The sequence below is a fragment of the Anarrhichthys ocellatus genome, unplaced genomic scaffold, assembly GCF_004355925.1.
Source record: "Anarrhichthys ocellatus isolate YVR2014 unplaced genomic scaffold, GSC_Weel_1.0 scaffold42, whole genome shotgun sequence".
Classification (NCBI taxonomy): domain Eukaryota; kingdom Metazoa; phylum Chordata; class Actinopteri; order Perciformes; family Anarhichadidae; genus Anarrhichthys; species Anarrhichthys ocellatus.
In genome coordinates, this window is record NW_022280072.1 from 2289797 (window position 1) to 2311841 (window position 22045).

Genomic DNA, 22045 nt, shown 5'->3' on the forward strand with positions numbered 1-22045 from the left:
ACACACACACACACACACACACACACACACACACACACACACACACAAAACACTGGTTTAAAATACATCTCGCTAACCGTTAGAACCGTGAGGAGTTAGCCATAACGTCACCTATAGTTGGTGAGGACGGTCTTGTTCACCACGACGATGAGGAACGAGCTCACACCGTAGAAACCAGCGGCGACCAGCTTCACAAACAGAGGTTTGTCCGCCATCCCCGACGAGTGCTCATTCCTCTGTGAGCGTCGGCTCTTCTTCCTCTGCCATCATCACTCTACTGGCTACACATACACACACGCATGCGCGTTGTGTATTGTATGTGCGCATGCGCGTTGTGTGTTTGTATGTGTGTGTGTGTAGCCAGTACACGGTGGGGGGACCGTCGACGTTCCACAACTTCCGCCTCAAATCTGATTATCACAGAGCTTTAAGAGAATTTAACCTTCTTTCATGCTAAATAAAATAAAATATGTGTATTTTTTTCCCACACACTTTATTTTTTGCCTTTTCATTAAAGACAGAACACATACATACAGAAAGAGAAAATAAATAAATAAATAAATAAAAAATAAAATGAAATGAAATGAAATAAAATAAAATAAAATAAAATAAAATAAAATAAAATAAAATAAAATAAAATAAAATAAAATAAAAAATAAATAAAAAATAATAAAATAAAAAAAGATCTGGATTGCTCTGTCCCCTCAAAATCATGATAAATCCTGAGAAATATGCAGGGATTCTTATCTTGTCTTATCGTTGACGTGTAAACATTGTCCATTTCTCCCACGTCTCACGACATCGCTCCTCTTGAGTTCTTATTCTGAGTTCACAGTTCCATATCATACATTTCATTCACAATTTTCAGCCAACCCTCTTGTGATGGTGGTTCTGCCTTGTGCCTTCTCTTCGTAATAGCCTTCTTACAAGCTGCTAGCAACATTTTCAGCAGATACCCGTCTTCTCTTAACCCAATATCTGCTGTTATATTACCAAAGTAGAGAAACATACATGACATAGGTATATCATAGCCCAGAATTTTGACTAACAATATGGACATTTCCCCAATTTCCGGACATAGCCAAACTAAATGGGAGTGGTCTACATTTCCTGCCCACATTTCCTCCAACATGGTTGAACAATAGACAGACATTTGTTTGTAATTTGGGGAGTAATAAAGAATCTGATTACATTCTTCCAACAATGTTCTCTCCAAGTACGCGAGGATGTTGAAGACTGTTGTGTCCTCCAAATATTCAACGTTCATCCTCCTCTGTAATATACACACCAAGTTCTTGTTCCCATTTCAGTTTTACATAAAATGTTGTATTTCCTAAGTTTGTTTAACTTTTAAACAAGTGAAAAATGAGTCCAGTAACTTTTTTTCCAGTATGTTATTTTGAAGAAGAGACAGTTTGGACACCATGCATCAATGTTATGAAAAACGGATTTAATTGAACTCAACATAGGTCTGAAAAAAGCATATGTTTTAAAACATTTACTGACACCAAATGGTATGAATTCCCACTTATTTGAGTATTTGACGAATCTGTTGAATCATTTCATAAAGCAGTTTACCGGGTCATATAGCCAGGGTCACCCTGAACTGTTGCATTCAAAATGTCAACAAAACTCTGAAGAAAACGATTTCATGAGTTTTGAAATCACATTTTTTTTGTAACGTTTTATTTTGAGGTGATTTTTCTAGTTGTAGTCAGAGTCATTCTGAAGAGGACTTGAACATTTTAGCAAACCTATTAAGGATGTTTTTAATATGAAATATGAGGAAACTATTAATGTTATCAAGTAGTTTGTCCTAGTTTCCCTTTACATTTCTCAAAAAACTGTACGGTTAACCATCTTTATTATCTTTATTAAATTTGCCAGGGTCATATGAATACGACTCCACTGAACATTTCAGCAAACCTCTGAATAAAATGTATTTGTCTAATTTATGAGAGTTTTGAAACGAGGACAAAATTAGGACGCTGAGCTTTGAGTTATAACAAAGCCAAATGTGATTGTAAAGATTCTGTATTTCTGACGACAAATAAGACGGAGGAGCAGGAATACAGTGGTGGAAGAAGTACTCCTTTTCTGAAGTAAGTAAAAAAACTCTATTACAAGTTAAATTTCTGGATTCAAAATGGTATTTAAGTACAGAAGTATTATCAGCTAAAAGTATCAAAAGTAAAATAACTAATTATGCAGAATGCCTCCTTTAACAGGTCTAAACAATATTATATTCTGTTTTTATCACAAATTAAAACATGTCAGAGTATTTTAATGTTCATAAATGTGGAGCTAATTATATATACTTTGTATACTACTGGGTGGATTAGTAGTACTGCATCAGATCATGTGATTTTTTTTATGCAGAAAGTAACTAAAAGCTGTCAGATAAATGTAGTACTTCTAAGTTGGAGTAGAAGTATAAAGTAAAACTGAGTGGACGTAGATAGTTTTCATTTTAAACAGAAACGTATTAGTGTGTATGTAGCCTGAGAGACTCCACTGGGAGGAGGACTAGTCTTGTCTGATGGAGTCTATAAAGAACAAAGGGAAGACGCTGGAGGAGAAGAAGCAGGAGTAGGTGGGTACAAAAAAACAGAGGCTTGATGGAGAAATGTATGACACTCGTCTGGTCTCCCATTTAGCCTTTGAGCCGGGTTGTAACATATACAAGCACATTCCCCAGACTTATGAACCCAGTGGGTGATATGTTCTCATTTGTGTTTTAATACCACTTCAGTCATCGAGTCTAATAGGAAAAGTATCCTTTAGAAGTAAGTGCCATCCTGTAGAGCGAGAGAGAGATATCTAATTATACATGAGTGCCACCGACTGAAGGCCAACTTCTTGACCTGACCTTGTGTCGTGGTCCATGTGTATTTTGGCAGGTGGCTGTGGGATAAAAAACCTGACGTGTCTCCGATAAGAAATGTGTCTCTGCATGTGCCACGTTGCCAAACAGACAGCGGAGTTGTTGGGTCAAACCCTCATTCATTTCTTTTGGGGTAAAAAAGAGCCATGTCTGGGCTCAACGCGTCTCTGGGATACTTCCTGGCTGTTGTCATTTTTGCGGCCCTGGTCCAAACGCTCTTTAAAAGATGGCCTCGGTTCGCCTTCGTCTTGGAGTTTGCGTCCTCTTTCATGCTGGTGGCGTGTCGGCTGGAGGTGCAGACCATCGTGGAGGTGGGCGAGTGGGCCGGGGGCCTGGGTCCTGATGTGACTCTGACCGTACTGTTCCTGGTGCTGCTGACGCACGGCGTGATCTGCGGCGACGCGTCGGGGAACCCCACCCTGGTCGTGCTGAAGTTCCTGCAGCTGGAGGCCACCACCTTGGCCACTCTCCTGGCCGTTGCAGCCCAGTTTCTCGGGGCCCACCTGGCCCTCCACGTGGCCGCATACTACTGGAGTCTGGAGCTGACGGACATGCACATGATCAAAAACCTGATGGCGAGAGAGTGCAGCACGTCTCTGCTGGTCTCTCTGCTTCAGGGTTTTTTCACCGAGTGCGTTTGCACGCTCGTCTTACATCTAGTCCTTCTGAACCTGAGACGCAGGTCTGCTCTGATCCGCGTGCCTCTGATCGCGGTTTTCCTCACCTTCCTGTCCCATATAGGTAAGACTCAGTGGAATCCTCTTTTAATAGCATCTTTAATCTGTGTAGTAAACAGTGGCTAACATTAACTGTATTTGTCAATTATTTTTCTTTTTGCAGCCAAAGGCTACACCTCAGCTTACATGAGTCCCTCCTTATCTTACGGCCTCACCTTCCAGTGTCCTGGATTCACCTTCTCACAGTACGCGGTGGTCTACTGGCTGGGCTCTCTCACAGGTGAATTACATTAAAGTGAAATATATACACGCGTCCGCTCTTTAAGAAGCGAACGCACCGTTTACAGTGAACGTCTGTTTCCTAGGCATGATTCTGGCTCTCCTCATGTACACGGGCCACATCCCGAGGATCTTTGCCAAGAACCTTCTGTACTTTCAGAAGACACGTTTCCGAGTGAAGAAGGCCGACAAAGCAGAGAAGAAGAAACTGTGAAAGAAACTGCAACCTTTTTTTTATTACTTTTCAAATCAGCCTTTAAGGAAAAGTAGCTGACAACGAATGGTCAAGAGATTTTTACTGTACAGAAAATGTTAAATATCCTTGTCAATCATTTTCAATAAAATCATTACCATCGATGAAGTTCTACTTTTAGGAACAAAAACAGCACTTTAAATGTGTAGCACACCACATGGTGGCCATCTGCTGGCAGCATCACACTGTGACAAACAGAGAAGTTCTGAAACTATTTCATCCTTCTCCATTCCTTTACCTGAACTTGTTTTTCGGCCGACACCGAGCACCATTCTGATACCAGTGCGTTTAAAAAAATAAGTTTACAAGATCATATTTCCCTCTCTAATAACCATTTTATATTGCTGTGAAAACATCTCCATCAAACTGTTTTCATTTACGTTTCACGCCAAAAACTTTTACATTTGAAAACATCTTGGTAACTATAATTTACATTCGCCCAATACTCATTTTTACTGAATGGATCTTGAATGCATCGTAATGTAACTCAATGGAACCTCTGCTCACATTAGCTCCTGTATTTAGCGGAGGAGGACTGTGCTAACCGCTAACGTTAACTAGCTCTCCTGCTGATTTCAACAGATTTGTTGTTCAAAATGAAACTTTATCACCAGGGAGAAAGTCCAGTGCACGAGTGTTTAATTACAGGTGTGTGGGACTAGTTTGCACATGTGCAGTAGTGTTCAGGCAGGATGTTTGGATCAGGTAGAGAGTGACGCTTGTTTTTGTTGTTCCCGTGTAGCGTGAAGGAGCTTATAAACTATATAATAACATATCATCACGTCGGTGCATAGACTCGATACCATATTCAGCATTCTAGACATTATTAGAGTTATTACTGATACTGAACAACTCAAGTACACACTGCACAAAGATACTGAAGATGATCTCACAGAGGCCAAGAATGCATTAGAGGTTGTGGATAACATAACACAGTTACACATTTCTTCACAAAAAGAAAAGAAATACCAGTTCTTCATATTTCCCGGTCAGAGGACTGCTGCTACGTGCTGCCGCTGCTCTGAGCAGCTCTGGGTTTAGAAGACGCTGACTCGGCAGGTTTTTTGTCTTTTGGTTGTTGTTTTTTAGTAGAAGGGCCTGGACCTGAAAGAAAGAATACACTATGGTCAGTGCCAAGAAGTGATTGACGGTTAATCTGTCAGCCTATTAATGCCGACAACGCAGAACCTTTCAAAACCCGATGTGCGTCGACCACTAGGACCAAGTGTTTCCCCTTTTTAACTCATTATTGCCTCACTGGGAGTTGAAACATTAAAATAATCTTGATGCTTCAGAGCAGACTACTGTTTAGATAAGTACAGTGTGTCCATAGAGACATTCCTCTGTGAGGCCGGTGCAGAGTGCCGAGTCGGGGTTTTGTCACCTGGCTGCTTCTGCTGCGCCTCTGGACGGTCGACCCACAAACAATGGTCCGGGTCATTCAGCAGCGTCTTGCTCTGCTCACAGCTGAGGCACCTCACGACAGTGAAGCGGGCCTTCCTGTTTTTTCCTAAAAACACAAAGTCGACACAAAGAAGGTCAGTGTGTCTGAATATGCGTCTTTAAATCTACCCGACAAATTGAGATTAAGCCCATAAATTTTTTTTGGCGTTTATTTGTGCCCAAGCAAGAAATTATATTTTGATTAGAAATTATGCGCAAGCAAAACATTCTATTAATCTAATATGTGCTCAGTATATTAATTTGCAAGTTTGCTATTATCCAATATGAGTAAATGAGTTATTATGGCACGTTAATATGGACGTTAGCAAACATGCAAATTAATTTATTGAGCACAAAATACATCTTTGTTGTTCAAATGAAATAATTGTTGCTTGTGTAAAATTGTATTTTCAAAAAGTCATTGCTGTGCTTGCAAAATATATATTTATAAATATGTTTCTGTACTTTAAATCCCACACAGGAATGGTGCACAGATACAACGCCGTAGATCTGGACCCTCAGTATAAATGGTGAACTGACTTACTTCGTTGTCTTGTTGAAGCAGTGACACCCGGGACGAGCAACGAGCAGCACTTCTTGCATAATGTTCTCTTTACTGACGGGTCTCTGCAATAAAATCCACAATTAGACTTAAAAGGTTAAATTAGGTTAGACTTAAAGGTTTCTCTTGTTGGCTGAAAGTTACTTTGAGGAACTTTTAACTGGTTCTGAACTATATATTGCTGGCTTTAATCTGCAATAATGCATTATAAATTATTAGTTGATTTATATTCTATATTAATAATCTTAATCTGCAAAGTAACTAAAATTATCAGATTAATGAAAAGTAAAAAGTATAATATTTCCCCCTGAGATGTAGAATAAGTAGTAAGTAGCACAAAATAGAAATACTCAAGTTAAGTACCTTTAAAAGTACAGTACTTGAGTAAATACTGAGTTTTAGTTTAATTATTCTTTTTTTTTGATGAGCTTTATTGACGTAAACAAGCAGGCACATGTGTCTAATGATGAAGCCTAAAAATGTAATAATTTTTAGTGTGTGTGTGTATGTACATTTGATCCTTGTGCAAAAAATAAATAAGAAAATAAAACATTAACTCTGCCTTCAAAATAAACACTAGTGGACATTAAAAGATAAACTTACTGTCTGAGAACTAAACGTCTCGCGATGGTCTTCTGTGTGAAGCAGTAGAAACGAGCCAGCTCCACATTTTCCGGGTTTTGTGATAAAACACAGTGTGCAGCCTGGAAAGAGATGTTAGCATGTTAGCCCCGTGACTGCTGCCGTTAGCATCGTGACAGCGATCATGTTTCCCCTCTTTGTTTGTTTCCTACCTGGTAAAGATAGTTCAGTCTTTGGTAAGCGTCTTTATCTTTCATCTGGGCTGCCATTTCACACAAAAGTCTGGAAAAACTAAATTCAGTAGAAGTTTCCGTGCAGCGGCTTTTCGCTTTCAGCTAGCTTACAGCAGCCGGACCTCAACCACGGCTACACTTCCGGACAATACCTCCAAAATAAAAGCACCAAATATGCTCAAACCAACAAAAACAAAACCTGCTTTCAAAATGATTGTGAACGTCCTACTTCAAAATAAAGACACCTCGCGCTCTGTCACTTACATCCTAAACATATATCTGCACTTCCTGTAGAGAATAAAGTTAAAGGCATAAAGCTATCACTATTAATAAATAAAACTCTTCATTGGTTCCACTTCAAACATTCAGTACAGACAGAAATGGTTATTGCACCGCTTACATCGCTATAGTCTCATATTTGTTTTATACAATAAGGTGATATTCCTCGACAACAATTACAATAACAGTTTATTTGAGTGTGCAGACAAGTTTGTTAGTCGTCCAGAAGAAAAAAATAAACTAATTGTCTTCATCAGCCTCCGACAGCTAACCACTATGGCTAAACTAAACATTAAGTACAAAATATACACATAAGAAAAATACATTTGTTTAGTCTAGAAGAGCACAAAAGGACAGAGTTCAACATACAATACTCATTTTTTAATAACAATAGAGAAGAGAGTATAAACCCTGTCAATCTAACATGTTAAACGTTTGCCTGTAAGGTGCAGCTCTGGTATCAGGAAACTAATGGGGGGGGGGGGGGGGTCTGTTAGGTGTGTTCATGATGACGAATGTACATAAATGTTTCCTATAAAAACAAAAACGGAGAAAATGTCCATAAAACACGATGTGGAAATAGCAAATAGTGTTCATTGAATGAGACCAACTAGATCACAAGAAAAGGGACAAATATGAAATTCAAGTATCAAAATAAACTAAGAAGCTGAGAAGGTAAATTACAAAGGTAGTAAAAATCACAGGAAGAGAAACTTCGACACAATCAACAATACATTAGGCAACGTTTTGCATTTGTTTAAGGCAGTTGATTAAAAAACAAACAAACTAAAATAGAACTAGGCATCTTCTTCATTCCAAGTTAAACACGAGCTCTAACTTGTCACCAGATCTGTTGTACAAAATAACTACGCCCGACTCAGAAACTAAGCACTTCAGTTTGACTTCTGACATCTGAGTGAGGACAGAGTTCATATGGACAGCGGTGGAGTTGTGCTCCACGTTTCTTCTTTTTGGTCTTCTTCACAGTGAGGTTTGTCAGGGCTTCTTAAGGCTGGTGCTTCATGAGTGGAGAGTCACTCTCAGCCTATTGTCTGGCACAACAAAAATAATTCTAAAACGGTTGGCACGTATCTGTGCACAGCAATGGGGAAGGGCAGGGTGGCTAGCGTCATGAGCTAACGGTTAGCCTTCATGAGCTAACGGTTAGCCTTCATGGCCTCCTTGGATGCCAAGATGAGAGGCGTGAGGCTGGAGAGCGGCTTCGCCAACTTCAGGAACGGATGCTGCACACAGAGGAGGAGAAAGAGGAAGAGGAGGATAAGGAGGAGGAGGGAGAAGAAGGAGAAAACAATTTTAATGAAGTGCACTTCTTTTTTTTTTATCAAAACAAGAAACGTTTACAGAAAGAAGAGTTATGTGTTTTTTACCTGCAGCAGCTCTTTGCCTCCTCCTCTTTTCTCCACGTCCATTTCCAAACAACGGTTGAGGAAGTCTCTGAAGACCGGAGACAGCTTCTCCGGGTTCTGGAGCTCAGGTGTGCCGTTTGTGGCAATCAGGTATAAAGCCTGTCGGAGGAGGACGAGACCAGAGGAGGAACAAAGAACAAATGTGAAATCTAGTTTCAGGAAATAACACGAAACAGCAAATTAATGAAGTCAAACTGGGCAAAGTGAGGACATTTAAAAAGTCTGATCTGTTTTTAATTCATATTTTGAAATAACTAAAGGATAGAACATGCTTTCACTCACTCGTAGTGGGTTCTCGTTCAGGTAGGGAGGCTCTCCTTCAACCATCTCAATGGCCATGATACCCAGTGACCAGATGTCCACTTTGGGCCCATAAGCCTTTCTGGTCACCACCTCCGGAGCCATCCAGTAAGGCGTTCCCACCATGGTGCTGCGCTTGCTCTGCTCCGGAGTGATCTGGGCGCAGAAGCCAAAGTCGGCTGTCGAGGACACGAAGAAGAAGAGTAATAAATACCAAGTTACAGAGAACGAGTTTAACGTCAGTGCAGCGACTTACTCAGCTTCACGGAGCCGTCCATCCCAAGTAACACATTGTCACTTTTGATGTCTCTGTGAATGACCTGGTTCGCATGCAGGAACTCCAACGCTTGTAAACACTGCGGGTATGGAGACAAAGAGGAGAGAGAGTGAGACGCTGTTGAGAGTTAAAGGGACAGTAGTGATGTTCTGTAGTGTGTGTGTATGAGGTTCTCCTCCACATTCAGGGTTCTACTACAGTAGATGAGTTCATAGAAAACAGACAGGAGAACCAGCACGGGAGCAAAGTAATGTTCTGCTGTGGACGTATTCTAGACTCCTAAAAGAATGTCTATCAGTTTAAGTGAAGCTATATTTAGAATAATATTAAAATATTCTAAGTGTGACTTTGACCTCTTTTCATACAGTCCTGGTAGTAACGAGAGCAGCGTACCTCTCTGCAGACAGCGGCTATCTGAGCCTCGTCCATACAGGTCTCTGTGACCACGTCTGTCAGCGAGCCTCCAGCCAGATATTCCATCACCACAAACAGCTCCTCCCCCATCAGGAAACTGACACACACACACACACACACACACACACACACACACACACACACAAAACATCACACACTGGTGTCCAGCCATGTTATTGTGATGGATGTCTTTTGGTTTACTTTCAGTCCTACCTGTCTACGAAGTTGACGATGTTTGGGTTCTTCAACTCCTTCATCACTAGAATCTCGTTGATGATCAGCTCCTTCTTCGGCTGCTTCTGCAGGTTGATCTGTTTAATGGCGACCTGTAACAAGAACGCGTCAGAGAGCAGATATTTAGAATCAACAAAATGTGATTCGTAAGTTATAACATCCAACATTTCAAACCTTCCCTCGGTCCTTATTATGACTGCATAAGTATATGATCTATACACGTTTACCTGCTTTCTCTGATTGTCTTTTATCTCTTAAAGTAAAGTACTTAAAACAAGAAGATGCAACTTTTGAAAGAATAAAACAGGTTCTTCGTCTGATGAAAACATAAAACACACCCTTGCTCAATTCAACGTACTTTGTCGATACAGCATGCTGACCAATGTTATCTAACTTTAAATATATATTGCTGTTTTAACTACAGGGTCAGTTTACTTCTTTATTTACCATCATCTCATAATTATCACTAGCTGCCACCATGGCAGCTGTTACTCTTATCTTCCATGAGTCATTTATTTATTTTAAACGTCATGAGCTCCACTACTCTACTGTTGTGTCCCTGGTTAGTCTCTCCTCATCCATGAGGTCACTCTTTACCTCTTGTCCCGTGGCCACATCGATGGCTGTGAACACGGTTCCTGAAGCCCTGTGAGACAAATGAGACGAGCGATTCAACTTCAGTCCACATTTTAACAAACAGTCCACTCAAACTAGTCGGCATAAGTTTTGTTCACAGACGTATTTAGAATGATAATACTGCTGGAATCTGTCTCATTGTCTCATAGTTCTGATCTCGTTGGAGGTATCTGGCTTCATAAACCTGACACTGATTACATTGACATGCACACTAATATTACACTATTACTCAGAGTTTGATACGGGTCATGTAAACAGAATTAGGCCTTTTTCTGAATGCAGCATCTTCTGATTAAGACATGCGGGACATGTGACACGGTTAGCGGCTGTAGTTCGGTAGACAGAAAGTAGTTCCTTCATGGAACTGCTCACAACAACGTCTGTGGACTGTCTTAAGTAACCGGGTCTGGAAGGAGACGTTGCTGTGGAGTCTTTCAGATGTAGAGTGCCATCTAATCACAGTCAACAGTTTCAACAGTCAAAGTTGAAATCCAAGTGTGAGCACATCGAGGGAGAAAGTTTAAGAAATGTAAATGGAACAGAACAAAAAGGAACAGATTTTGTTGAGAAAGAAGGCCCTATTGCTATTATTATTATTATCATAAAAGTAATATTCATGATAGTAGTTCACATAAAAACTTAAGTCCTACTAAAGGTTCCGTTGGATCTGCACTCACCCCTGACCGATTTTTTCATATCTGGTGTATTTCTTCTTGGGATCTCCGATGCTGACTATCGTTCCTGTAAGAAATATAACGTTCACACAGAAAAATAAATGTAACAGGTTGTATTTTTAAACTGCTGTATTATTGAACCAACAGATTTGAGGGATTAGTAATGAATTCATCATTTACTCAGTCTGTCCATGATCTCCTCATCCGTCATCTTGCCCTTCTTCTTCTGTCTGTCCGCAGCCTTCGAGGCAGCGTCTCCCTCTGGACACGAGCTCGGAGCGGGGATGGGCTCGATGACGGAGCGAGTGTACATCTGAACAACAAAACAATAAACAGAAGAGAAACAAATAAATACATTTCCAGTTTGAGAAGAGGATCGTGACGCTGTCGAGGCGACTCACACTCTTCGTGTGCTCCGGTCTCGGGGCCACAATCGGAGGAGGAGTTTCATCGTCGTCGTCGTCGATGTCTTTGATGTCCGGAGAAGACGGCTCGCCGCCTTTTTTCACAGGCTGATTCAGAGCAAAAGAAAAGGTTTCTTGTCTGTATGAGACAAAACACAGCAAAAATACAACAGAATCTGTGTTTTAACAATACTTACAGACTGAGGCCCTGGAGTGAATGCGTCTTTTTCTGTGAATAAACAAAAACAATAAAAAGATGTTTTATGAATTCTCAGATTAGTCACAGATTAAAATACGCTGCTGTTTAAAAGTTTGGAATCGCGGGTTATTAAGGTTGTCAACGATTAACCACTAACAACATTCTTATACACATCGGTCAGTATGTTAATTCAAAGTGCGCCAATAAACTTCAGCAAAGCCAGCGGAAAATAGAAAGACAAGACATTTACAACGTGTATATACAGCTTCGATACGTGAGTCAATGGTACGCTAAATTAACCGCAACAGACATCCCTGTAATATTGATATTTTCCTAATTTCCTTCAATAATAATTATTTTAACACGGATTAAACTGTATAATTCACCAAATATATTATTTACATTTGAAATAGTTTTGGCCCCAAAAGAAGAAGAAATAAATGATTAAAATTTCAGTTTAGTTGACGTCCACCAACAGTGTTGCCTGATAAAGAAATACAGTTGGAAGTATTTTGATTTTAATTACTTTTCCAGTCCAGAGAAGCGTCAGTGACCCTCAATCATTACCGGACCACACGGTGCACCTGGGCTCTAAATATTCAGCTGGACCGTCTGCGGTCTACTCAGAGGTTAGACTGAACACGTTTAACCTGTGATTTGTTCAGCTGATATTCCAATAGTGCGAACCCGAAACTAGCCCTCTGTTTCTATTGAGGCGTATGATGAAGAGCTTCGCTAAAGCAACAGGTTGCCTGTTAGTTACATCTTTTTACAGCCATTTTTATGTGCACTTGACACTGAAACAGGAAGCTGTTAGCATCTAAATCTGCACACAGTTTGATGCTCAGCTTCCAGTTTCTTTCACCAATGACTGCTGATTTCTTACAGTCTAACTCAACTGTTTGTCTCTTTCAATTGTCAGTGCGGTTGAACTGCATCGCACTGTGTTTTGGTCTTTCTAAAGGGGACTTTCTACAACCTAAGAGCATAAAAGACCAATCAAAACAGAGAGGAGTCCTCTCAGACATGACTGGTGGCAGGATATTAAAAACTTTTGGACGTCAGTGTCCGTGTTCTCAAAGGGTTTTATTTCGAGGCTAACCCTCTGTACTGTTTAACTGGTCACTCATTGTTTTACATGAAGATAATATTGATCAAATTCCTCTTTATGAGGAAAGAAAATAATGTTATCTTCTTGAAGACAAAGGGGTAAAGTATAATTTAGGCAATAATTAACTTGCACCTACAAACGAGTCTCTTATTTAACTTGAATTTAACAACTTGATATAAGTGCATATTTCCCTGCAGGTGACTAAATATAAACGTAACGTCTGACTTTAACCTGGAGACTCACCAGAAGATGAGAAGCTGAGGTACTTCTGACGGCCGTTGCCGGTGGAGTCGTAGAACTTGAGGACGTCGAGCACGGCCTGTGGGTTCTTCTTCTGCTCCGACTTGGTGATGTTTGAGGTCTGGAGTAGTCGAGCCCACTGCTCTGGCATGCCCTGTGTTTGACAAAGGCGACGTGCTGTCAGAATACGATGTGATGCGTGTAAAGAGAAGCATGTGTGTGTGTGACAACAACCCAAAAACTCACAGTGAACTCCCCCGTGACAGCGTCAAACCCAACATGTATGGTGTGTTCAAAATCTGAAGGTGGTGAGATCTCTGGTCGCTCTTTGTCTCGATCTTTCTTTCTACCACCTGAAAGTAACCAAAAAGTACTCAATTTCACCAATCACAAACACAATAACACAGTTAAAAGTTAAATATCTTTCTACCAATCTCACCTTTTTCCGCCCCAGAGAAGATTGAGATGATCTTGTTGCGAGGTTTCCTCTCCTCGGGCACCGAGGGCAGCGGTTTAGAGCTGTGGTTGGCCGAGAGGGAGTCTTTGCCGGAGCCGGTGCTGAAGATGGTGCTGCTCATCCTGACCGGAGGGGCGGGGGGTTTGTCCTCGGGGTCTCCATTATCACACATTGCTATAGGTTCGTTGCGGCGCTCACATCAGCAGGAGGCCCGGCCGTGCTCATGCGCTCACGCGAGGATGAGCCGAGAATGACGGCAGAAGAGAGAAGGAAGCACAGAGTGGTACCTGGAAGAAAACCAGACATTCATTGGATCACAAACTTTACAAATACAGCAGAATGTGAGGAAGCAACTTCTTCTATAAAACAAGGTAGTGACGTGTTATATTGAAGCCGTAGTTTACAGGAGTACTGGAACACCACCATCGTCTTGGGCTACAATGATGTAAGTACAGTTACTCAAGAGCCGTACTACACATTTTAAGGTACTTGTACTGTACTTGAGTATGTTATGCTATTTTATACTTCTCTTCCTCAACATTTCAGAGAACAATATTGTGCTTTTTACTTCACTACATATGTTTGAAAATATAATTTACTTTGCAGATTTGAGATTATTAACAACAAAATATAACTAATAAAATAAGATGTTTTATTATGAATTTAAGCTACAATGCAATACATAAAGTAGTTACAATTAACCTTCACCGTAACCAGCTGCAACATGTATTATGTATGATATTATCTTATTATATATTGATGCATCAGTAATTATAATCCAGGGACATTATATACGTTGTTCTGAAATGTTCTGCGTAATAAGTACTTTTACTTTTTGGTACTTAAGTATATTTTGATGCTAATATTTATGTTTTCAATTCAACTTTATTCCAGACACTTAAAAAAACTAAATAATAAATACAATAGTGGGACATTAACAGAGAGATATAATCATTGCAGTTCACAAGTGTTAACAACAGGGGCGGCTAGCTGGAAGCTAACGTTACTTGGCCAACAAGTGTACTAGCTGGAAGCTAACGTTAGCATGAACTACTTGGCCAACAAGTGTACTAGCTGGACGCTAACGTTAGCATGACAAGCTATACCACTGCTGCTCGCTATCCTACGAGAACAACGCTTAGCCTTAAAGCTAATGCTAACTAGCCTGACAACCAAAGTTTTGGGTTTTCCCCACGACAACCTAATATTGCAAGTATGTAGTTTAGTCAACATCACACATATGCTTCCACACTATCCAGAACAAATGTGCTTTATTTGCTTTATTTTGCTAACGAGGCGCAGAGCTCACCGGAGAGTCCACACCAGTTAAACTTTCCTCGACGGTTTGGAAAACGTTTGTAAATCCGTTAAAAAAGTAGTTCCTCAGTGACACGTGGTGTGCGACGGGTACAAATATAAAGTGGGTAAAACGATGTGGCTACAACTATTTACAATGCAACTTTTCATCTATCTTTTTCGGCCCTTGGATTATTCCGTTATGAAGAGAAGGGAAACGGAACTACGACCCAGCCCTGAGCCAAACAATGAATGTTTCAAAATAATGGTCGTGTGAGAAGTTTACCTGGTTTCTGTTACAGCTAATACTCCTAATACTCTGAGATAAGAGTCTTGAAACCATTTAGAAAGATGCACTTTATAGTTCCTCTATCACAATTCAGCTATATTGTACATTTGTTATAGCATTTAAAACATGTATATATTCATTGTAATTTCCTTTTATACAGCTTTCATATTAATTCAGATATATTGTACATATTTTTATAGCTTTTAAAAATATTTTACTGTAATTATCTTCTATACAGCTTTCTTAATAATTCAGATATATTGTAGATATGTTAATAGTATTTTATGTTTTCATTATTATTTTCTTCTAAATTCAGATGTAATGTACAATTTTTACAACATTTATTTCATTGTAATTTCCTTCTATACAGCTTTCTTTTTAATTCAGATATATTGTACATATTTTTTATGTATTTTTCTTCTATATTTATATTCTTTATTAGATTTTCTCTTACTATGTTTACATTAGGTTACCTTAAAATCTACTTGGCAATAAACTGGATTCTGGTTGTAGATCATCATCGACTAAATATCTTGTAAACAACCTCAGTAATAGTGTTTGATTTGAATTTATACCTGTTTTCATTTTAGTTAAAAGTTATGTTTATGAACTAAATTTTATTTTCTATATATTATTATTATTATCTACCTAAGATCTTCCTCGTCAGTGTTTTTGGGTCAATTTGTAAAAAGGAAAAAGTGAGTTCAATGAATCTAAAAGTAAGGAGGTAGAAATTAAAGTATTGTTTAAATTTTGTACTATTTTGTCATTTGTAAGCGACTTATATCACATGTTTAATGTAAACATAAATGTTTATTTTGTTATCTTTATTTTATGAAAATCACAAACTGGAAGTTGAGGTTGAATTGGGTCAAAAATCATTTTATATATATTTTTTTATGTGTCAGCTTGTTAATGTCCTTCATTGAAGCTAAAAGACGTTTATACTGACTGTAATATTTAAACTCTCTGTGTTTTCATGGCCATCAAATGTAAATATTCAAGATGTCTTGCACCTCATCTTATATATATTTCCAATTTAATCAGCCGGACACATTTAGTGTCTGTGGGAACGAGAATCCACATGAACTTAAAGTAAAGTTTATTGTGTTTGAACAATGTGTGGTTGACAACATATGTTTTTACTGACAGACTTAAGAGATTAAAGAAGGAAAATAATGTGATTTATTTCCCACATCATTTATGACCTCTGACCTTCTTGTTGATTTGAGTGAACTTAAAAACAAAACATCCACAAAGATAGAAATAAAGAGACAGAAAGTTTGTTTCTTGTACACATTCTTTTACACCAATTATCTACATCAATGTACATATTGTGATGATAAGATGATAACAGGAGGAATTCTTTCACATTAAGCTGGATTTATCAAAACACAGATGTTTATTTACAGTAACTGAGGCAAAACCAGGAACCGCTTTAATTTAGAAACCTGGACTGATGTAAAATAGATTCTCTGTTTGTGTCCCTCCTTATGATAAGATGTTCTATGTATTTCTCATTTAAAATGATTCATATACACCTGAACTTTTCTATCTGTGCGTGTTAAAGTCTGTGTGGTGTTATTTTTTTATGGCCTTTTGATGTTTTATGTAGAAAACGTGGATCATAGTGATGTCAGGATGATCCTGGTATCAGACAGAACTGTATAACTACAGCATCGTGAACTGTTTGATAAGATATGTTGTTTGTAGTTTAAATGATGTGATGTTTCCACATGTGTTTGGAGAGAGCCACACAGCAGAGCATTGTGACCAGAAGAGTTCCAGCGCACACGGGCGTCACCAAAGACCCGTCACCCACTGGAAACTGAACACACACGAGGCCCCGCTCCTACAGGATACAAGATCATTTTAGATTGAATGAAGAAAAGCAACAATAGACATTTGGTTTCATTAAAAAGTCGGACCTTTTTTCCACTTAAGAGAAGATGTATATAGACCCACCTGATGCTGGAGTTTAACCCACGGACATGTGCTTGAGTTGTCGTGAGTACAGGGGGCGTCCACCACCACATGAGGCTCTACGTTGTGGAGCTGCGTACCTAGAAAGGTTAGAGGAGGACAAACATTAGAGCGGCAACAAATGAGCCGAAAAATGGTCGCCAGCTACTTTGATAATCGATTAATCGTAACAGTAAATTTTATATGCAAAAATGGCACAAAATGCTGTAATTTCCTGCTTTCCTCTGTTTTGTATCATATTTAAGTGAATAACTTTGGATTTTGCACAAAGCAAGACATTTAAAGACATTCCTCGTGGACTTTGAGGAAGTGTGATGGACATTTTTCACTATTTTATGACATTTTATGAACCAAACGATTAATTGATTCATCAATAAAATTATCAGCAGATTAATCGATAAAGAAAATAATCGTTAGTTGCAGTCCTTCAAACAATCACTTCATTTTCCGTCTCCCTCCGCTAAAGGTTTTCGTCCAGTGTTTCTGACAAAGAACCTTTAATAGTTAAGTTATTGTTTTAACCAGATAAGATATTGGAATACTCTCAACTAATAATAAAAAATATATATAATAAAAAACTATTAAAACATATATTTATACAGTTTCTGAGAAGAGAGAGATTCATGACTACATAATAAGAACGAACTGCTTACATTTTTCAGTCCGCAGCAGCAGCTCTGGATGTTCTATGTCGACAGATGTAAACGTTTCTCCATCATAAGAAGGCTCGTGGTAGCGACCGTGAATGGGAATTGTTACTTTTAGTCTGGGAGTTGGTCCATCGAGGGAGGGATACACATATGTGACGAATCCCACAGTCTGGTGAGCAGGCACCTCCAGGTCGATGGCTGAATCTAGTAATATCTTACAGAGGGGAACACATTCATAAATACAAAGAAAATACTTACGTACACGTGCTTTGTTTGGGCTCAGTTTCTTGACAAGTGTCAATCTTACCTGCCAATCGCTTTGCTCACTCAAGGATGCAAGTTGGTACGGATCAACAAAGACACCTCTGGGCCATCGATGAACCAGCACAACTCTGACCCCACTGAGCACATCTGGGCTGAGCTCAACCGTGGTCAACACCTCCCTGAAACACATCAGGAATCCCTCACGAGGAGCCTTGAAGATGGTTATGGCTCCATGTTTGAACACCGTACGTACCTGTGAAAACCCTTCTTGGTGATCTCGACTGACACTAGTGAGGATTCAAGCCACCGCGTTAGAAGACCACAGTGGCTCTCGTTCTCCTTCACATCTGCAAACATATTTAGGTTGTATTGGTCAAGACTTTTTAATATTACAACTGAATTAATATATCTATGGCTGACATTCTTTGTTGGTTCTGATAAAAAAAAAAAGAGATGAGGATCACACAAAAGGTTAATTAAAAATCAAATAAAACGATGTTAGGTTTTCAGGCAGGGAAATTAATTTTAAATTTCAAACTATATAGCCATTACTGCTCGACCAATGGACGAACAAATTAGTTTTTGTTGTAATTTATTTTTGACCCAAGAGACTGATGACACTTAATTATAAACTTAATCCTTCATTACACTTTTAAAAACATATTTCTTTATGAGAGAAGAGGCTACTAATTATACTATTATTTTATTTATTATTTTATAATAAAATAAAATAATTAATAAAATAACTAATACAATTTTTAAATGCATCAGTAAAATAAAAATATTTTATTTTAATAAAAGTATTTTATTTTACTAATAAAAACTACTACTTTCTGTCCTCAGCCTGTAAACTTAAACTTTACCGAAATTAGGTTGGAAGTGTTGGTGACACACAACTAATGAGAGTATCCGTTTAATTTAAGAGGTCTAACAATATAAAATGTGATATTACCTTTCTCGATAAAACAATGACATGTCGATAAACAAGCAAACAAAGAAAAAAATACAAAATACATCAAAATAATGATGGTGAACGACAATAAGCTTCTGACTGCCTGTTTATTTAGCTCCTCAATGCTCTGTTCCAAACTGTTTACGGAAATGAATACTGAAGGACCCCGTTGTATTTCTGGGTAAGCTGTGATAGTGCCTGACTAGAAAGAAAAAAATAAATGGGCATTGTGGGATAACTCTGATGCTATAATTACGTGGCGGTTAGACAAACGGATATCTATCATTTCCATCACTGTGAGTAAAACAATATTACTTTATAATATTTACTCTAAATGTGGACAGGCTTCGGCCAAGACAGAAAAGTTCGGGACCGACTCGTCGCCGGACTCCCAGGCAACGCATCATCCCTGAAGCTTGCTTTTGAAGTGCTTTAATGAGATGTAGTAATTATTATGGTTAAAATGTTTTACTGATGAACTTCCGGTTAAAAGTGAAACCGCTGCGGACGTAAACAGAAGATGAGTTACGAGGCAAAGCGGTGTGGAGTGCAGTTCAGTCCTCCCTCCATAGTTTTATTCTATGAAGACAAGGAAACTAAACATGTGAGAAAAAGAGTTATACCTGTGCGAAACTTCTCGAAATATTCTGGTAAGGCAAGACATTTATTTGTAATAACGACTCATGTACATGCATACACACAATTTATTTAATTTTGTTTGTTTATTTTACACTGGAATCCCAGCAGGCCCTCTTCAGATGCTACAATTGTGTTTGTTTGTTTACAGTACAATTATTGTTCATTATCTCACCATAATATTGTGTTCAGACCCTCAGGGGCCCTCAGGGCTCCAGATGTGCAACTTGGCAATAAGCTTGTGGCAACTTTATCGCACATTAACTGGATTTTAATGGGAATAACATGCACAACTATAGCACCATGTAAACTGCAAGGATAAAGGCTTTAAGGAGGGTCCTTCATTTGTATCAAAACCATCACATTATACATATTCCCTAATATGTTTAATCAAATTTCCTCAAACTGGACAGGAAGACAGGAAGGTTCTGGGGCCCTGGGGATAATGAAATGAACGCTTGCTGGATACTTTAAGCCACCGGGAACAGGGGGTAAATAGGGGCCCCTAACTGGTTAATCTGACCCTGTTGAATCCCTGATCTCTCTCCTTTACCTCCAGACTACAGCATGGCAGCAGAAAGGCTGAAGAACCACCCTCGGCACAGGGACTACCTGGAGAATGTGCCCCAGAGCCAGCTGGAGAAGCTTCACATCATCCTGCGAGATCACATGGAAGGCCTCAGCTTGGAGCACAGCCTGGCCTCGTTCCGCCTGGACCCCGATGAAGACCTCAACAAACTGGACGACGACGAGCTGGCTCGCAAGAAGGGCCAGATGGATGAACTGTTCGAGAAGAACCGGCGGCGCAAAGATGATCCCGACTTTGTCTACGACGTGGAAATGGATTTTGGCAAGACTACCCAGGAAAAATGCAGCTGGGACGAAGAGTCCGATGATGGATTTTAAAAATCTGATATTTCAGACTGCAAATCACCCAAAGTACAGATGTTCTATGAGACAACAGGAACATCTGACACAGCTCAAGTTTACTACACCGTCCATCTAAAGTCACACAGCATCATGTGGCTCTTCTTGCACACAGTAAAGTACATAATAAGCTGCCAGTTTATTAGGTACAGGTATCTATAACTGATGCAGTCTAATGCAACAACCGTTCGATAGATTCAACCTCCATGTAACCCACATTTACAATCAATAAGGGTAGATTAGATATTAGAAAAGGCAACACAATTCAACAAATCTGCAAACTGAAGCGCCCAAAATGTCCATAAAGTTGACCTAAAACAGTTTCAACAAACAGTGAACATTAAAACCTCCATGAAGGTTACATTTAAGCTAAATAACAGCAGCAATAAAAGACAGTATGGACCAACTTCAGGTAGCTTTAAGGCTCAAAGGACATTTTAAAAACACACAAAACATTTCACTTAAAACAGCAATGAATGAAGTATACGAACGCATGAATAATAGGGAATATTTATTTGTTATAAAATACTGAATTTTACAAAATACAAAGACTTTGGCTCGTTTATTTTGTGGCTTTACACCTAACGTGTTATTCACAGTTGAATATGAAGAAGATAGTAAAATCCTATTAAATACAATTTGAGTGTACACCAATAAGTAAGCAATACAACATGTATATATTTATATCTTTGGAGAGAAAAAACAGTGTCCACAAAATATTGTTCCATATCATACAAAACATATATCTATGTATAGATGTGTGTGTTATATATACTGCATTTCCATCTGGTTTTAAAGGAGATAAACTATTTCATAAAACCTGCGGCATCAAACCTCTTCAGGGGGGAATTCATTCAAAGTGCTTCAATCCTTCCTTCAGCTGACACGAAACACTGACTGACCATTAGTACCAAAATACATTCAACAATGTCACAGGTTCTTTGAAAATTGATAAAGAATAAACTTACATTACTTTGCTAGTTTGGTTTAAAGATAATCTACACACATCTATTCTTTTTACAGTGGTATCACTTGCAGTCATTTATGCAGCGCTGATGTATTCCCTAAAGAGGTAGGTAACTGAACATCTGACACATAATTCCTTTTACCACCAAAATTCGGTTTAAAAAAATCGTAATATTCTCAGCAGGCTGTTGATTCTTTTAGAAAATAGTTCTTTATAAAATTTCAAGTATGCTAGAGCCACAATCCAAAGACTTCCGAGAATGTTTGCGATGATAATATTTACACTGCACGATTTGAGAGGAAGGACGTTCTGATTGGTCGGAGAGATAATGATGTGTGAGAGTGTAGCTGTACTCCCAATCCGGATCAGGCCTTTAAAAACAAGCTGTATGACCCATCAGGTCTATGGAGAGTTATAGGATCTGAATACATACATATATATACATATACATATATACACATATATATACATATGCACATATACACATATATATACATATGCACATATACACATATA

At 38.9% G+C, this 22045-nt stretch overlaps 5 protein-coding genes across 5 annotated transcripts; 2 read left to right on the forward strand and 3 right to left on the reverse strand.

The window, feature by feature from the left end:
* Positions 1-2963: 2963 nt before the first annotated feature.
* Positions 2964-4184, forward strand: aqp12 (aquaporin 12). Its single transcript, XM_031868307.1, has 3 exons — positions 2964-3625; positions 3725-3841; positions 3927-4184. Exons 1-3 carry the CDS (start codon positions 3031-3033, stop codon positions 4052-4054), a joined length of 840 nt encoding a protein of 279 aa, XP_031724167.1. The 5' UTR covers positions 2964-3030; the 3' UTR covers positions 4055-4184.
* On the reverse strand, positions 3544-7482 carry rpp21 (ribonuclease P subunit p21). Its single transcript, XM_031868312.1, has 5 exons — positions 6893-7482; positions 6702-6802; positions 6081-6163; positions 5478-5603; positions 3544-5197 (listed from the first exon to the last, which is right to left on the reverse strand). Exons 1-5 carry the CDS (start codon positions 6947-6949, stop codon positions 5097-5099), a joined length of 468 nt encoding a protein of 155 aa, XP_031724172.1. The 5' UTR covers positions 6950-7482; the 3' UTR covers positions 3544-5096.
* Positions 7483-7558: 76 nt separating this feature from the next.
* Positions 7559-15079, reverse strand: pak2b (p21 protein (Cdc42/Rac)-activated kinase 2b). Its single transcript, XM_031868306.1, has 15 exons — positions 14875-15079; positions 13548-13852; positions 13355-13461; positions 13112-13262; positions 11756-11787; positions 11556-11666; positions 11335-11467; positions 11158-11221; positions 10442-10490; positions 9824-9936; positions 9590-9707; positions 9176-9275; positions 8902-9098; positions 8581-8718; positions 7559-8436 (listed from the first exon to the last, which is right to left on the reverse strand). The coding sequence occupies exons 2-15, from the start codon at positions 13735-13737 to the stop codon at positions 8350-8352; spliced, it is 1590 nt and encodes a 529-aa protein (XP_031724166.1). The 5' UTR covers positions 13738-13852; positions 14875-15079; the 3' UTR covers positions 7559-8349.
* Positions 15080-16369: 1290 nt separating this feature from the next.
* Positions 16370-19125, reverse strand: pigx (phosphatidylinositol glycan anchor biosynthesis, class X). Its single transcript, XM_031868486.1, has 6 exons — positions 19000-19125; positions 18301-18394; positions 18091-18226; positions 17787-17997; positions 17116-17213; positions 16370-17002 (listed from the first exon to the last, which is right to left on the reverse strand). Exons 1-6 carry the CDS (start codon positions 19061-19063, stop codon positions 16865-16867), a joined length of 741 nt encoding a protein of 246 aa, XP_031724346.1. The 5' UTR covers positions 19064-19125; the 3' UTR covers positions 16370-16864.
* A 251-nt stretch (positions 19126-19376) lies between these two features.
* cep19 (centrosomal protein 19) lies at positions 19377-21649 on the forward strand. Its single transcript, XM_031868462.1, has 2 exons — positions 19377-19649; positions 20195-21649. Exons 1-2 carry the CDS (start codon positions 19520-19522, stop codon positions 20539-20541), a joined length of 477 nt encoding a protein of 158 aa, XP_031724322.1. The 5' UTR covers positions 19377-19519; the 3' UTR covers positions 20542-21649.
* Positions 21650-22045: the final 396 nt, after the last annotated feature.

What these genes read in the sequence shown, in the direction of transcription:
- pigx (XM_031868486.1), bottom strand. Translation starts at nt 19,063, where the DNA reads ATGTATTTTGTATTTTTTTCTTTGTTTGCTTGTTTATCGACATGTCAT. An exon ending in TCATTGTTTTATCGAGAAAG is followed by an intron (nt 18,395 to 18,999) that starts GTAATATCACAT and finishes ATATGTTTGCAG; the next exon opens with ATGTGAAGGAGAACGAGAGC. An exon ending in GTGAGCAAAGCGATTGGCAG is followed by an intron (nt 17,998 to 18,090) that starts GTAAGATTGACA and finishes CCCCTCTGTAAG; the next exon opens with ATATTACTAGATTCAGCCAT.
- pak2b (XM_031868306.1), bottom strand. Translation starts at nt 13,737, where the DNA reads ATGTGTGATAATGGAGACCCCGAGGACAAACCCCCCGCCCCTCCGGTC. An exon ending in CTTCTCTGGGGCGGAAAAAG is followed by an intron (nt 13,462 to 13,547) that starts GTGAGATTGGTA and finishes GGTTACTTTCAG; the next exon opens with GTGGTAGAAAGAAAGATCGA. An exon ending in TGAACGAGAACCCACTACGA is followed by an intron (nt 8,719 to 8,901) that starts GTGAGTGAAAGC and finishes CTCCTCCGACAG; the next exon opens with GCTTTATACCTGATTGCCAC.
- aqp12 (XM_031868307.1), top strand. Translation starts at nt 3,031, where the DNA reads ATGTCTGGGCTCAACGCGTCTCTGGGATACTTCCTGGCTGTTGTCATT. An exon ending in CACCTTCCTGTCCCATATAG is followed by an intron (nt 3,626 to 3,724) that starts GTAAGACTCAGT and finishes TTCTTTTTGCAG; the next exon opens with CCAAAGGCTACACCTCAGCT. An exon ending in CTGGCTGGGCTCTCTCACAG is followed by an intron (nt 3,842 to 3,926) that starts GTGAATTACATT and finishes TCTGTTTCCTAG; the next exon opens with GCATGATTCTGGCTCTCCTC.
- cep19 (XM_031868462.1), top strand. Translation starts at nt 19,520, where the DNA reads ATGAGTTACGAGGCAAAGCGGTGTGGAGTGCAGTTCAGTCCTCCCTCC. An exon ending in AAACTTCTCGAAATATTCTG is followed by an intron (nt 19,650 to 20,194) that starts GTAAGGCAAGAC and finishes CTTTACCTCCAG; the next exon opens with ACTACAGCATGGCAGCAGAA.
- rpp21 (XM_031868312.1), bottom strand. Translation starts at nt 6,949, where the DNA reads ATGGCAGCCCAGATGAAAGATAAAGACGCTTACCAAAGACTGAACTAT. An exon ending in AGACGTTTAGTTCTCAGACA is followed by an intron (nt 6,164 to 6,701) that starts GTAAGTTTATCT and finishes ATTTTATTGCAG; the next exon opens with AGACCCGTCAGTAAAGAGAA. An exon ending in GGCGCAGCAGAAGCAGCCAG is followed by an intron (nt 5,198 to 5,477) that starts GTGACAAAACCC and finishes TCTTTCTTTCAG; the next exon opens with GTCCAGGCCCTTCTACTAAA.